The 16,668-nt window shown below is 40.0% G+C and overlaps 1 protein-coding gene across 1 annotated transcript; it reads right to left on the bottom strand.

Annotated features, from left to right (window-relative positions):
* Nucleotides 1-5,634: 5,634 nt before the first annotated feature.
* On the bottom strand, nt 5,635-7,701 carry LOC124465447. The gene is made up of 2 exons (XM_047017223.1): nt 6,860-7,701; nt 5,635-5,725 (listed from the first exon to the last, which is right to left on the bottom strand). The coding sequence occupies exons 1-2, from the start codon at nt 7,699-7,701 to the stop codon at nt 5,635-5,637; spliced, it is 933 nt and encodes a 310-aa protein (XP_046873179.1).
* Between the last annotated feature and the right edge of the window lie 8,967 nt (nt 7,702-16,668).

The following is a 16,668-nucleotide window of genomic DNA, read 5'->3' as shown; positions in this document are numbered from 1 at the left end:
TCATAAACTAAACACCTATATCCTGCCCCCATCCCAGATTCCCCGGTGTAGGTGGGGCTTAACTAAATATACATTTTTATTGGATGATCGTTCTTTTGTGATGAATACGGAGTGTGTAAAGGTAATTTGCTTAGGTTTAAGCAAACCTTTAATTTAACTGTAAGGTTAGTCATATACTATTTCTACCCTAAGACACATTGTCTTGTTGTCAAACAATAACATATATAAACCCTGCCTATACAGTAATAAAAAGAGGCAAATACATGAGTCAATTTATACTCTAACAAAGGTATACTTAAAGGTATACTTAAACAAACATATGATCCTGTTATTCTGTAAATTTGGCACAGGAAATACAACCGAAAACTCATTTATCTATATTACACGGCCAAAAGTATTCGGACACCCGACCATAGCACATGAGCTTGTTGGACCTCCCATTAAACCATGAGCATCATCAAGCTGCATCTCCATCTACCTTTTTTATGTGTATTTGGTGCTCTATCTGCATAACATTACCCATCTAGTTAACCTAAGTTCATCTTGAGTGGTGTAAATCTGCAACATACAGTAAAAAATTCACCCCACGGTACATTTCTGATGTATTCACATGTGTACACAAGACAAGCAGGGAAACACATAAGGTTGACAGTTTATTACAAATTAATACAAAAGGTTTCTGGCTTTCAAAGTTCTTAGCAGATGTCAGCAATAACTCAATGAAAGCCCAATGCTGGTGTTCCTGTTGTAACGACAAGGGCCATTACCATTCTGCCACCTAAAGGCTAGAGGTAAATACTGCTTTAAAACAATTTCATCTGGCCATTGACCGATGATAGAAATGATTAAAAATGTTCTCTACAACTAAGGTTTTTATGTCATCGATTGAATGTTCTTCTAAAAAAAAAAACTAGATACAAACACAACTCCTTGTCAACCCCAAAATGTTCAGGGAAACATTTACGACTGAAGAAAGATACTGCAATTTTCTTACATGGGCAACCCTTAAAATGTCCCTAAATTTAAACCCTGCAATGTGGGGAATCAAAAACCAGGAAAAAGGTTCTGACAAAGTTATTTGTAAATGTATTCAAAATAAAAACATGAAATTAAGCAAATATGCTTTCTTTCAATATAGCTCTGAGTTTTTACTTAGCTATTTTAAACAACAATTACAATGGGCAGTCACTTACAACGACCACAGACCTGATCACATCTTTAGGTTTCAATATCAGGCTATAATTAATCCCCTAAGAACATGTTTGTTTTTGTAAAAATGGCCATACACATTTTAAAGGGGTCTAGTAACAACTTTTCTGGCATCTGTGGTAGCAAATCCATTATCACCTTGGGTTGTGGGACACCATTTCCAGCTCTGCACATTTTCTTAAGTGACTAATTTGACCAACAAAAAAATCATGACACGTTTGCTTGCTCTGTAGGCAAAGCTTCAAGACCAGGGTTCTCCTGTGAGCACATGTAGCCTAGGTCATCCATTTGGCCAACATCTGCAGTTCCATTTGTATATGGGTTGGTCCTTTCAAAGTTTCTCAATTTACAGGTCTTCTCATTGGAAATTCTCTCAGACTTTCTTGCAGGTTGATTAACCGTCTCCTTTTTCTTTCTTTCTTTTGGCATTTTCGAGTGTAGTACAAACACGTCAGTGGCATAATTTGGGTTGCTGGCCACGTCACGGTAATATGTTTTCGCCAGTCGTTTAACATCCGACGCTAATCGTTGGGTAAAGAAATTCGACTTCTTATTGGGGAAACTCATATCAAAGTTGTAATCCAAAATGTCATATAGAAAGTATGAATAGGCCTTCTTTTTTCTGTTTCTTCTAACATATTTTCGGATCTCAAACATCACACCATTCGTCAGAAATTGCAAATCACGTTTCTCTTTGGATTCCAATTTTGAATGTACATCAAGGTCGATGCCTGATTGTTCACAAAAGGGATATTTATCAAGCCTTGCCCTCATATTGTTATTGTCTTCCAGCTTCACTTCTTCAGCACACAACGCGTCATAAGATGGTGTCCGGGGAGGGGCAGGAGAGGTTACATGTCCACCACCAGCAGCAGACAGGATTGTAAGTGAAGGTTCAAGACCAGGATTCTCCAATGAGCACATGTAGCCTAGGTCATCCATTTGGCCAACATCTGCAGTTCCATCTGTATATGGGTTGGTCCTTTCAAAGTTGCTCAATTTACAGGTCTTCTCCTTGGAAAATCTTTCAGACTTTCTTGCAGGTTGATTAACCGTCTCCTTTTTCTTTCTTTCTTTTGGCATTTTCGAGTACAGTGCAAACACGTCAGTGGCATGATTTGGGTTGCTGGCCACGTCACGGTAATATGTTTTCGCCAGTCGTTTAACATCCAACGCTAATCGTTGGGTAAAGAAGTGCTGCTTCTGATTGTGGAAACTCATATCAAAGTTGTAATCCAAAATGTCATATAGTATGAATAGGCCTTCTTTTTTCTGTTTCTTCTAACATATTTTCGGATCTCGAACATCACACCATTCGTCAGAAACTGCAAATCATGTCTTTCATTGGATTCCAATTTAGAATGTACATCAAGGTCTATGCCTGATTGTTCACAAAAGGGATAGTAATCAAGCCTTGGCCTCATATATACGTCTTGCAGCTTCACTTTTCCAGCACACAAGGCAGTACGAGCGTCATAAGATGGTGTCAGGGGAGGGGCAGGAGAGGTTACGTGTCCACCACCAGCAGCAGACAAGACTGTAGGTGAAGGTTCAAGACCAGGGTTCTCCAGTGAGCACATGTAGACTAGGTCATCCATTTGGTCTAAATCTGCAGTTTCACAGTTATATTGGACAGTCCTTTCAAAGCTGCTGACCTCACAAGTCCACTTCTTGAAATTCCTGTCAGCACTTTTTTCACGTTGAGTTCCTTTCTTCCTTTTCTTTTTTTCACCATCAGCAACAGATAGTTGTCTCTTTTTCTGTCGTTCCGACTGCCTTCTAGAAACAGCTGGTGGCAATTTATGATCCCTCTTCCTAAATTTTTGCAATGAGACGACTCTTTCATACCATGCCCGACCACGTTTCTTTTTGGTCAAACGTCCTGCATACATTTGGTAGATAATTTTTCTAAAGACCTCAGAGTCCACAGTTTGCAAATCAAGATCAAAATTGTGTTCCAAAATGTCAAGGACTATCTGCTTGTATGTCCCACACAGTTCTTTGGTATACTTGGCCACTTCAATCATAACCCCTTTGGTCAAAACATCCATGTCAAGTTTCTCTTGAGACCAACCTTTATATGTCACATCAAGGTCCAGACCAATTTCCTGACACAGGGGGTAGAGGTCTGACCTGGTCTCTTTGGACACAGTATAGAATGTTTCCACCTTGATGTCCTGGTTGGCCATCATGTCAGACTCACTTTCAACACAGATTTCAGCATATCCCAGATGCTCTGAGGTGATGATTCCAGAATCTCTAAGAGGGTCTTCCTGACCGGAAGTCTTTGGAACCATGTAATATGGTTTTAGGCCAAGCATCCAAGGTTGATTAAGAATAGATAATTCAAATGGCTTCTGTGCGTGACATTTCTGCAGTTCAACCACTCTCTGCAAAGTTTGATATGCAAATTCACTTCTTTGTTTACTGTTTTCAAAGCCAATATCAAAATTGTACTCCAGAATTTCAGCAATGTAGTGTTTTTGAGAATTAGTCGACAGTTCTTTGGCAAAATCTACAATTTCCTTTAGTACACCCTTCGTAAGTAACTGCAAATCCAGTTTCTGCTTCAGTCCTGACCCCACATCCACATCTAATCCTATTCTCTTGCATCTCTTGTTATCTTCTAATTTAGAGATCGTCATTTTTGAGAATATTTCATTCACTAGAGTTGAACGTCTTCGCCATATCGCTTTATTATCGTCAAGAATAGCTTTTGCAAAAATGTTTTCGTCTTCATCCTGTTTAGGACTAATTTCAGTGCATGGTCGCTCCTCCTGTTCTCGCTTCACAACAACTTCCATTTTAAACCTAAAGATAGCGAATCCTGCCTCGTATTCTGTAGTGCTGTAACGCAGGAACAAATGTTTATAAGTTATCCATACACTTCCTTATAAAAGTATCCTTAAGGGTGCAATAGTAGTGATGTTTTCTTATTTTCATAGCACAGGTAGAAGGTTAGCCCGAATGCACGTTATCTTCTTTGTTGATGTTATGGCAGATTCCAACCAACCTGGGGTTCATCACCGCCACCTACTGTTCGGGAGTGTGATGCCGGTGGCCGACATTAATACAAATCATTGACTGTGATACAAACTCATAAACAAAGCACCTATATCCTGCCCTCATTCCTAGATTCCCTAGGTGGAAGTGTGGCTTCACTAAATATACATTTTCATTGGATGAGCGTTCTTTTATAATGAATACAGAGTGTAAAGGTAATTTGCTTGGCAACTCTAATGTTAGTCATATAATATTGCTATCCTATGAAAGATTGTCTAGTGGTCAAACAATAACGTGTATAAGCCCTGCCTCTACAATAGAAAATACTTGAGTCAATTTATACTTAAACAAAGGTAGATTATCCTGTTATTCTGTAAATGTCTCGGAGGAAATACAACCAAATCCTCACTGAACTATATTACATTGCCAAAAGTATGTGGACACCCGACCATACCACATGATCTTGTATAACCTCCCATTAAACCATGAGCATCTCTATCTACCTTGTTTATGTGTATTTGGAGCAATATCTGAATTATATGACCCATTTAGTGTAGGCTATATGTTTCTTAAATGGTGTAAAAATGCAACATAAAGTAAAACATTCCCACCCAAGGTAAATTTCTGATGTATTCACATTTTAGGTACAAGACAAGTAGGAATACATATAGGGTTGACTGTTTATTACAAATCGAAAAAACAAAAGGTTTCTATCTTTCAAAATTCCAAGCAGATGTCAGCGATAACTCAATGGAAGCCCAATGATGGTGTTCCTGTCGTAAAGACCAGGGCTATAACCATACTGCCACCTAAGGGCTGGAAGTAAATACTGCTTTAAAACAATTTCATCCGGCCGTTGACCAATGATAGAAATATAAATTATTAAAACCTTTCACTACAACTAAGGTCTCCATGTCATTGACACAAAACTTTGATTGAATGTTCTTCTAGAGAAACCCCAAGATACAAACACTACTCTTTGTCAAACCCCAAAATGTTCAGGGAAACATTTACAACTGAAAAAAGGTACTGCAATATTCTTACATGGTCTAACCTTTACATTTTTACCAATTCAAACCCTGCATTGTTGGGGAACAAAAAAATTGAAAAAAAGGTTCTGAAAAGTTATTTTTAAATGTATTCAAAATAAAAACATAAAATTAAGCATTAATGCTTTCTTTCAATATAGCTCTGTTTTTACTTGGCTATTTCAAACAACAGTTACAGCGGGCAGTTCCTTACAATGGCCACTGACCGTATCAGATCTTTAGGTTTCAATATCAAGTTACAATAAATCCCCTAAAAACTTTGTATCATGTTTGTTTTTGTAGAAATGGCCATAAACATTTTAAAAGTGGCTAATAACCTATTCTGAAATCTGTGGTAGCAAATCCATCATCACCTTGGGTTGTGGGACACAAATCATGACACATTGGCTTGCTCTGTAAGCAAAGCTTCAAGACCAGGATTCTCCAGTGAGCACATGTAGCCTAGGTCATCCATTTGGCCAACATCTGCAGTTCCATCTGTATAGGGGTTGGTCCTTTCAAAGTTGCTCAATTTACAGGTCTTTTTCTTGAAAATTCTCTCAGACGTTCTTGCAGGTTGATTAACCGTCTCCTTTTTCTTTCTTTCTTTTGGCATTTTCGAGTGTAGTACAAACACATCAGTGGCATGATGTGGGTTGCTTGCCACGTCACGGTGATATGTTTTCGCCAGTCGTTTAACATCTATCATTAATCGGTGGGTAAAGAAATAACACTTCTGATTGTGGAGACTCATATCAAAGTTGTACTCCAAAATGTCACGTAGAAAGTATGAATAGGCCTTCTTTTTTCTGTTTCTTCTAACATATTTTTGGATCTCAAACATCGCACCATTTGTCAGAAACTGCAAATCATGTTTTTCTTTGGATTCCAATTTAGAATGTACATCAAGGTCGATGCCTGATTGTTCACAAAAGGGATATTTATCAAGCCTTGCCCTCATATTGTTATTGTCTTCCAGCTTCACTTCTTCAGCACACAAGGCAGTATGAGAGTCATAAGATGATGTCAGGGGAGGGGCAGGAGAGGTTACATGTCCACCACCAGCAGCAGACAGGATTGTAAGTGACGGTTCAAGACCAGGATTCTCCAATGAGCACATGTAGTCTAGGTCATCCATTTGGCCAACATCTGCAGTTCCATCTGTATAGGGGTTGGTCATTTCAAAGTTGCTCAATTTACAGGTCTTCTCATTGGAAATTCTCTCAGAAGTTCTTGCAGGTTGAGTAACTGTTTCCTTTTTCTTTCTTACTGTTGGAATTTTTGAGTATAGTGCAAACACGTCAGTGTCATGACTTGGGTTGATGACCACGGCATAGTTATATTTTTTTGCCAGTCGTTTAACATCTGACAGTAAACGGGTGGTAAAAAAAGGCCACTTCTGATTGTGGAAACTCATATCAAAGTTGTACTCCAAAATGTCATATAGAAAGCGTAAATAGCCCTTCTTTTTTCTTTTTCTATTAACATATTTATGAATCTCGAACATCACACCATTCGTCAGAAACAGCAAATCACGTTTCTCTTTGGATTCCACTTTTGAATGTACATCAAGGTCTATGCCTGATTGTTCACAAAAGGGATAGTAATCATACCTTGCCCTCATATTGTTATTGTATTTCAGTTTCACTTTTCCAGCACACAAGGCAGTATGAGTGTCATAAGATGATGTCAGGGGAGCGGCAGGAGAGGATACATGTCCTCCACCAGCAGCAGACAGGATTGTAAGTGAAGGTTCAAGACCAGGATTCTCCAGTGAGCACATGTAGCCTAGGTCATCCATTTGGCCAACACCTGCAGTTCCATCTGTATATGGGTTGGTCCTTTCAAAGCTGCTCAATTGACAGGTCTTCTCCTTGGAAATTCTCTCAGACTTTCTTGCAGGTTGATTAACTGTCTCCTTTTTTTTTCTTTCTTTTGGCATTTTTGAGTACAGTGCAAAAACGTCAGTTGCATGATTTGGATTGCTTGCCATGTCACGGTAATATGTTTTCGCCAGTCGTTTAACATCAAACCCTAATCGTTTGGTAAAGAAATACCGCTTCTCATTGTGGAAACTCATATCAAAGTTGTAATCCAAAATGTCATATAGAAAGTATGAATAGGCCTTCTTTTTTATGTTTCTTCTAACATATTTTCGGATCTCGAACATCACACCATTCGTTAGAAACTGCAAATCATGTTTTTCTTTGGATTCCAACTTAGAATGTACATCAAGGTCTATGCCTGATTGTTCACAAAATGGATAGTAATCAAGCCTTGGCCTCATATCTATGTCTTGCAGCTTCACTTCTTCAGCACAAAAGGCAGTGTGAGTGTCATAAAATGATGTCAGGGGAGGGGCAGGAGACGTTACGTGTCCACCACCAGCAGCAGACAAGACTGTAAGTGAAGGTTCAAGACCAGGGTTCTCCAGTGAGCACATGTAGCCTAGGTCCTCCATTAGGCCAACATCTGCAGTTTCATCGTTATATTGGTCAGTCCTTTCGAAGTCACTAAAATTACCGCTTTTTGAAATTTCTCTCAGACGTTCCTGCAGATTGAGTAACTGCCTCCCTTTTCATCACCATCAGCAGCAGATAGTTGTCTCTCTTTCTGTCGTTCCGACTGCCTTCTAGAAACAGCTGGTGGCAATTTATGATCCCTCTTCCGAAATGTTTGCAATGAGACAACTCTTTCATTCCATGCCTGACAACGTTTCTTTTTATTCAAACGTCCTCCATTCATTTGGTAGTTAATTCTTCTAAAAAGCTCAGAGTCCACAGTTTGCAAATCAAGATCAAAATTGTGTTCCAAGATGTCAAGGACTATCTGCTTGTATGTCCCACACAGTGTTTTTGTATACTTAGCCACTTCAATCATAACCCCTTTGGTCAAAACATCCATGTCAAGTTTCTCTTGAGACCAACCCTTATATGTCACATCAAGGTCCAGACCAATTTCATGACACAGAGGATAGAGGTTTGCCCTGGTCTCCTTGGACACAGTATAGAATGTTTCCACCTTGATGTCCTGGTTGGCCATCATGTCAGATTCACTTTCAAAACTGATTTCAGCATATCCCAGATGCTCTGAGGTGATGATACCAGAATCTCTAAGAGGGTCTTTCTGACTGGAAGTCTTTGGAACCGTGTGATATGGTTTTATGCCAAGCATCCAAGGTTGATTAAGAAGATATAATAGAAAAGGCTTCTGTGCGTGACATTTCTGCAGTTCAACCACTCTCTGCAAAGTTTGATATGCAAATTCACCTCTTTGATTACTGTTTTCAAAGCCAATATCAAAATTGTACTCCAGAATTTCGGCAATGTAGTGTTTTTGAGAGTAAGTCGACAGTTCTTTGGCAAAATCTACAATTTCTTTCAATACACCGTTCGTAAGTAACTGCAAATCAAGTTTCTGCTTAAATCCTGACCCCACATCCAGATCAATCCCTATTTTCTTGCATCTCATGGTTTCTTCTAATCTGCGTTTTCTGCCCCTCATGAATATTTCTTTTACCAGAGTTGAACGTCTCTTCCATATCTTCTTTTTCTCTTCAATGTTTCCTAAATTGACATCATGTTCAATCTTAAAATCTTCGGAGGTATTTGATTCCAAACATCTGTTGTCTTCAGTCTGTGTTTTAATAGACAGAATAGTGTTTGATAAAAACTGTTCGTCTCCCTTCTTTTCAGGACTAATTTCGGTGCACGGTCTCTCCTCCTCGTCGTCTTCTAGCTTCACAACAACGACTTCCATTTTAAAACCAAAGATAGCGAGTCCTGTCTTGTATTTGTGGTGTAATGCAAAAAAATGACTATACGTTATCCATACACTTCATTATAAAAGTATTCTTACGGATGCAATAAAAGTAATGTTTTCGTATTTTCATAGCACAGCTAGCCACAGAGCTATAGTTTGCACCAGAGCCATTGCAAAAGTGAAATGATATTCTTCTTTGTTGATGTTATGGCAGATTGCAACTAACGTTAAAGATGTGCATCCAGGCCACCTACTGTTCGGGAGTGTGATGCCGGTGGCCTACATTAATACAAATCATTGATTGTGTGACACAAAATCAATAAGTAATATACAAAATATATATCCTGCCCCCACCACATACTCCCCAAGTGCAAGTGGGGCTAAACTAAATATACATTTTCATTGGATGATCGTTCGTTTCTGATGAATACAGTGTGGGAAGGTCATTTGCTTTGAAACCCTAATGTTAGTAATATAATCTTGCCAGACACATTGTCTAGTTGTCAAACAATAACGTATACGAAAGTGTGAACTAGTTCTGACTCAGGGAGTCAGATGGCTGAGCGGTGAGGGAGTCGGTAATCAGAAGTTTGCCGGATTGATTTCCCGCCATGCCACATGATGTTGTGTCCTTGGGCAAGGCACTTCACCCTACTTGCCTCGGGGAATGTCCCTGAACTTACTGTTACTGTAAGTCGCTCTGGATAAGAGCGTCTGCTAAATGACTAAATGCAAATTTAAAAAGCCCACTTGAATAGGGCTTCCAAACGTTCTGCGGTCAATAATTTTTCACGTCTTTCGTAGCACTCCGCAAGTAGTCCGGTAAATGTTCAACCCCAGTGTACTCCGTTGCTTAGCGACGTCAACTGATTAGAAGCCTAAAGAATGTTCAACGTCTATGAAGTTCAACGTTTTTGGCGAACAATTTCTCTGCTGATCAACACTACGAATGGTAACAAATAAACTGTAAAAAGACACACTGTGTTAAGTTATTTTTGTTGGCAAGTAGCCGTGTAACAAGCGGGATAATGTATAGAACGCCGTTGTCATTATCGGGAAAAAAAGCACGACAATGCGAACAGCACCCTGACGCGAAGCGACCGGTGTTTTATACATTATCCCGATTATTGTATTACAGTATTCTATAGAAACATGTGAAAACATTTTCTTCAAATCCTGAACCAGCAACCTTGGCAAAACACAACATTTGTCATTGCCAAAACTTATGGCCACGACTGTAGGCCTACAGTAAAAAAAAAGGTAGTCAAAACCTTGTGTCGATTTATACTTAAACAAAGTTAGATGATCCTGTTATTCTATACATTTGTCAGAGGAAATACAACCAAATCCTCACTGATCTATGACATGTCCCAAAGTTTTCGGACACTTGACCATTACACATGAGCTTGTTGGACCTCCCATTAAACCATGGGCATCATCAAACTGCATCTCCATCTACATTTTATGTGTATTTGGAGCAATATCTGCATACTATTACCTATTTAGTGTAGGCTATGTTCATTTTAAGTGGTGTAAAACTGCAACATACAGTACAAAATTACCATTCAAGGTCAATTTTATGCACAAAAAGACAAGCAGGGGTGCATATAAGATTGACTGTTTATTACAAATCGAAACAAAAGCTTTCTGGCTTGCAAACAATTCCAAGCAGATGTCAGTACGGTGGCCCTGAAGTGCAAAACACACCTACTAATACCAGTACATCCCCCAAATTAAAACACTCCCCCCCACGTACAAGTAAATTCCCCGCAAATAGGATGACTTGCTTTCCACACGCTCCCACAATTGGGAAATTAAATTTACTCCTAACTGAAAGGGTAGGTCCAACACTTTTGTCTCTGACTGGATGCCCAGTAACTAACAGAAATGAGAAATTGATTGACAGCAGTACGAAATGCAATAATGACAGAGTTACGTGCAAGTACTTAGCAAAAGTATAAATTTCCAGCTCTGCACATTTTAAAGAGTGACTAATTTGACATACAAAAATCATGACACGTTTGCTTGCTCTGTAAGCAAAGGTTCAAGACCAGGGTTCTCCAGTAAGCATATGTAGCCTAGGTCATCAATTTGGCCAAAATCTGCAGTTCCATCTGTATAAGGGTTGGTCCTTTCAAAGTTGCTTAATTTCTATGTCTTCTTCTTTAAAATTCTCTCAGACGTTCTTGCAGGTTGAGTAACCGTCTCCTTTCCCTTTCTTTCTATTGGCATTTTTGAGTGTAGTACAAACACGTCAGTGGCATGATTTGGGTTGCTGGCCACGGCATATTTATATTTTTTTGCCAGTTGTCTAACATCCGACACTAATCGGTGGGTAAAGAAATGCCACTTCTGATTGTGGAGACTCATATCAAAGTTGTAATCCAAAATGTCATGTACAAAGCGTGAATAGGGCTTCTTTTTTCTGTTTCTATTAACATATTTATGAATCTCGAACATCACACCATTTGTCAGAACCTGCAAATCACATTTTTCTCTGGCTTCCAATTTTGAATATACATCAAGGTCGATGCCTGATTGTTCACAAAAGGGATAGTAATCAAACCTTGCCCTCATATTGTTATTGTCTTTCAGCTCCACTTCTTCAGCACACAAGTCAGTGTGAGTGTCATAAGATGATGTCAGGGGAGGGGCAGGAGAGGACACATGTCCACCACTATCAGCAGACAGGACAGTAAGTGAAGGTTCAAGACCAGGGTTGTCCTGTGAGCACATGTAGCTTTGGTCATCAATTTGGCCAACATATGCAGTTTCATCCTTACCTTGGTCAGTCCTTTCAAAGTTGCTGAATTTACAGGTCCACTTCTTGAAATTTCCCTCAGATGTTCCTGTGGATTGACTAACTGTCTCCCTTTTCTTTTTTTCAACATCAGCAGCACACAGTTGTCTCTTTTTCTGTCGTTCTGACTGCCTTTTAGGAGAAACAGCTGGTGACAATTTATTATCCCTATTCTTAAATTTTTGCAACGAGATGGCTGTGTCACTCCATGCATGATCACGTTTCTTTTCATTCAAACGTCCTGCATAGATGTTGAAGATAATTCTTCTGAAGAGCTGTGAGTCCACAGTTTGCAAATCAAGATTAAAATTGTGTTCCAGAATATCAAGAACTATCTGCTTGTAATTCCCACACAGTTCTTTGGTATACTTGGCCACTTCAATCATAACCCCTTTGGTTAAAACATCCATGTTAAGTTTCTCTTTAGACCAACCTTTATATGTCACATCAAGGTCGAGACCGATTTCCCGACACAGGGGGTAGAGGTCTGACCTGGTCTCCTTGGACACAGTATAGTGTGTCTCCACCTTGATGTCCTGGTTGGCCATCATGTCAGACTCACTTTCAAAACTGATTTCAGCATATCCCAGATGCTCTGAGGTGATGATATCAGAATCTCTAAGAGGGTCTTTCTGACTGGAAGTCTTTGGAACCATGTGATATGGTTTTAGGCCAAGCATCCAAGGTTGATTAAGAACAGATAATTCAAAAGGCTTGTGTGCGTGACGTTTCTGCATTTCAACCAGTCTCTGCCAAGTTTGAAGTACAAATGCAGTTCTATTTTTACTGTTTTCAAAACCAATATCAAAATTGTACTCCAGAATTTCAGCAATGTAGTGTTTTTGAGAATTGGTCGACAGCTCCTTGGCAAACTCTACAATTTCTTTCAATACACCGTTCGTAAGTAACTGCAAATCCCATTTCTGCTTCAGTCCTGACCACACATCCACATCTAATCCTATGTTCTTGCATCTCATGTTTTCTTCTAACCTGCGTTTTCCGCTCTTCACTTTAGAGAATATTTCTTTTACCAGAGTTGAACGTCTCCGCCATATCGCTTTATTCTCTTCAATGTTTCTTGATTGGACATCATGTCCAATCTTGACATTTTTTGAGGTATTTGATTCCAAAGATGTGTTGTTTTGAGGCTGTATTTTAATAGGCCGAATAGTGTTTGCTAAAAACTGTTTGTCTTCTTCGTTTGCAGGACTAATTTCGGTGCATGGTCTCTCCTCCTCATCTTCTAGCTTCACAACAACGACTTCCATTTTCAAACTGAAGATAGCGAGTCCTATCTTGTATTCTATAGTGCTGTAACGCAGGGTTAAATAAATATTATTTATCCATACACTCCCTAAAATTATTCTTACGGGTGCAATACAAGTATTTTATAGCTAGCACCCACGAGTGTTTATTCTTCTTCTGTTGTTTTTATGGTAGATTGCAACTAACGTTTATGAGGTGCATCATCTCCACCTACTGTTCGGGAGTGTATGGCCAGTGGCCTACACGAATACAAACCATTGGCTAGTAGAGAAGAAGAAACTCGGCAACTGCTCTATTAAATTACAACACGGCTCATCTCCAAGATTTACTCTGAATAGGGGATTAAGGCAGAGGTGCCCAATATCGTCTCATTTATTTTTGCTTGCTACTCAATTTAATACATGTTGTGTAAAATCTAGTGATTTGCAAGGTATCCTAGCCTGACGTTGTCATACTCATAATTCTAGTCAGAATATGAGTCTGAAAACTCTCCGTTGGGCTGTGACTATGGGGCGTGTTTCAACCTAACACGTAAAACAAATGCCTCTTCGCTCAATTGGATAGACCTACAACCAATCAGAGCAACGTAATATGTTGTTTGTTGAAAACGAATTCAACCCAAGTAACAGTGCGTTCACACTGCAGCGACGCGAATCGCTTGCCATCGCTTTCCTTCCCACAGTTCACCACGCTCCGGGGCGTTTCAAACAGATTAATGTAGAACGTAGTTCTCTAAAGTCACTGTTGTAGTTGTCATGGCCAAGTGTGCAGACTTGGGTTTACGTAAGCTAGTTGCAACATCGATCAAAATACAACTTGTATACAACATACAAAACTGTTTAATAGACATACACGTTGACATGTCTAAAAAACGTTTTACTAAATTCCTCAGTCTCTGCTAATCTGTCGATACGATAGGGAGTTCCAGCCGGGCTAGCTAGCTAGTTACCACAGAGCAAAGTTACGTAATGTGACTAAACTGACAGTTACAAGCACCTAGCCTGACGTTGTCATACTCATAATTCTTGTCAGAATATGAGTCTGAGAACTCTCCGTTGGGCTTTGACTACAGGGCGTGTTTCAAACGAGCCTGGAAAACAAATGCCTCTTCGCTCAATTGGATAGATCTACAACCAATCAGAGCAACAGAGTATGTGACGTATGTTAAGCACCGCATAGTTGTTGTCAACAGAACTAAACTACAAGCAGACTTGAAGTATGCTTGAAGAATGAATACAAACGATTTTTGCCGGTCTTGTAAAATTAATTTAAGGGTAGGGAGAGTACTTGTTCACACGGTCAACCTTTTTGAGCGAAACAATAAAGGGCAAAGGGCATCGGGGCCAGCTGATAAATTAAACTTTTAGCGAATCCCGTAGGAAGGACGGCAAAAACATATTTTCCATCACAAATGCCTTGATGGCGTCTCTCTGTTCCTCTTTCAAAATTAATGCGCTGTCGATGTCTTCTAAAACAGACTCGATGGCAGTATCATAACATCCCAGATCTCCGGCGGTAGCCATGTTTGTTCAAAACGAATTCAATTTAAGTGCTCTTTTGTGACGTGGGTGATTACTTTACTGTTGATCATCTGTCCATCATCGTATAAAGCCCGCCCTGGCAATTTAATTGGTTCGCCCAGATTCTGGTTTTCTGTAGTTGGTCCCCAATGCGAGACCCTCCAGACCCAACTTCCCGACCAAATTTTTTGGGGGGCGGGGAGAAGTTGGGCTGGCAGCCAGGCTAACAAGCACCCACAACTTCGGCAAACCTTGCGCCATGCATTGTTTTTTTTTAATTAACATCTCTGTACAAATACAGTTATGTATCGCACAGGACTGGGTAAGCAGCCACACAAACAATTAGTTTCTCCTCCACCTTGAAACCTAGAAAGCTAGAAATGTTTGCCATGGTTGCTACGTGACAAGAAACAAGAAAACATTCCGATTGGCCATCGCTAGCGAAAATTGCTCCTCATTTGCATAAAGTTTAGAAATCTGAACTCTGTCGCGTCGCTACCCACAATGCACCACGCAAGCGATTCGCCTGGCTTCATAGGAAATGAATGGAAAACATGTTGTCGCTCGCATCGCGTCGCTGCAGTGTGAACGCACTGTAGGTAAGGCTTCTTCGTGACGTTGTTGATCACGTTACTGTTGATCATCTGTCCATCATCGTATAAAGCCCGCCCTGGCAATTTCATTGGTCCGCCCAGATCCTGGTTTTATATAGAGGGTTTTCACCAACGTCACGTTCTGGGTGGTAACCCGGATGCGCGGCCATATTGGAGGCACTCGGTGTAAACAACTGAACCGAGTACAACCAAAGAACGTATATTCTAAACTCTTTGGTACAACTGTAGCCATGTGTAAACGACCGAATTGGTCATCAAAACGCGTCCAAGATCCAAAGGCATATAGGGAAGGACTTGGACCACAAGAAAATGGTCAATATTTTGAGAAATTAGGATTTATTGGCGGTGCAGAACCCTACCAGTTAGCTCCATCTACTTGGATCCGTTTCGACCCGGTGATTCTGCCTTCAGTTGGATATCTCGATATTGTTAACTACCTGGTTTTCTCGCCAAACCCATACACATGCAGTAGTTTGATAAGAATTATATTATGTCAACGTCAGCTTTACAGTAAAATAAGCGCACAGTAAAAACAATAAAAGCAGTAATTGTTTTGACTATTTACTATTAAAAATATTATCATTACAATAGAAAATTAGTTTTGATCTGCTGAAATAAACATTTCACAATACCTGACAAGAAATGTGCCGAACAAATCTGTATGTTGTCCAGATTTTTCCCTCGTAGATCTTTGTTGAGCTTTGCCAACCACAAGCGCCTCCTTTCCTCTGACAATCTCTGGCATTCCTTTCCCTGGTTTTTAATAACTTTTGGAAGTCGATAATATACCAAATGTTTTTCACGATCTGTCCTAAATGTACAACCTGAAACACGGCAATAATTTACCGTTTTCCTTGACGACGTTCGGGATATACTTCAGTGCCAGTGCTTTGTTGTGATGCGGAGTGCCTCCAAGATGGCGACTTCCAGTCTGATGACGCGTCGGTGAAAACCCTCTATAGTTGTTCCCTATATTTGTACAGAGGGTCTGGGATCGCTCCATTAACAAACGTTAACTTCCTTGAAGGCGGGTCCTCTGTTGAAGTTTAAAACTATTGGATCTGCCCAGAGCCACTCTGATTTGCCATAACCAATTGCAAGCGTTCGCCTTAGCCAACTCTTTCACCACTACTGTAACGGAGCTAGTTGCAGTAGCTGGAAAATCAAACTTTTCCCGAACCCTGTGGGGAGGAGGGCCTTAGGAGGGCAGAGCCAGGCTACTTCAGACCCAACTTCCCGACCAAATTTTTTTGTGGGCAGGGCGAAGTTGGGCTGGCAGCCAGGCTAAAGGTATCCATATTTCTGACAGAAATAAGTCAACTTGCAGATGACACAACCCTTTTTCTACAAACTGCTGAACAGATTCCTAGAACAATTGATTTGATCAATAATTTTTCTAAAGCCTCTGTTCTTTGCCTAAACGTGAACAAATGTGAATGGTTTACTATTAAGGACTGTCTGCTGCC

Source organism: Hypomesus transpacificus, unplaced genomic scaffold, assembly GCF_021917145.1.
Source record: "Hypomesus transpacificus isolate Combined female unplaced genomic scaffold, fHypTra1 scaffold_504, whole genome shotgun sequence".
NCBI lineage: Eukaryota > Metazoa > Chordata > Actinopteri > Osmeriformes > Osmeridae > Hypomesus > Hypomesus transpacificus.
This window is presented reverse-complemented; position numbering and strand designations above follow the sequence as displayed.

What these genes read in the sequence shown, in the direction of transcription:
- LOC124465447 (XM_047017223.1), bottom strand. Translation starts at nt 7,701, where the DNA reads ATGGAGGACCTAGGCTACATGTGCTCACTGGAGAACCCTGGTCTTGAA. An exon ending in AAATACAATAACAATATGAG is followed by an intron (nt 5,726 to 6,859) that starts GGCAAGGTATGA and finishes TGGAACTGCAGA; the next exon opens with TGTTGGCCAAATGGATGACC.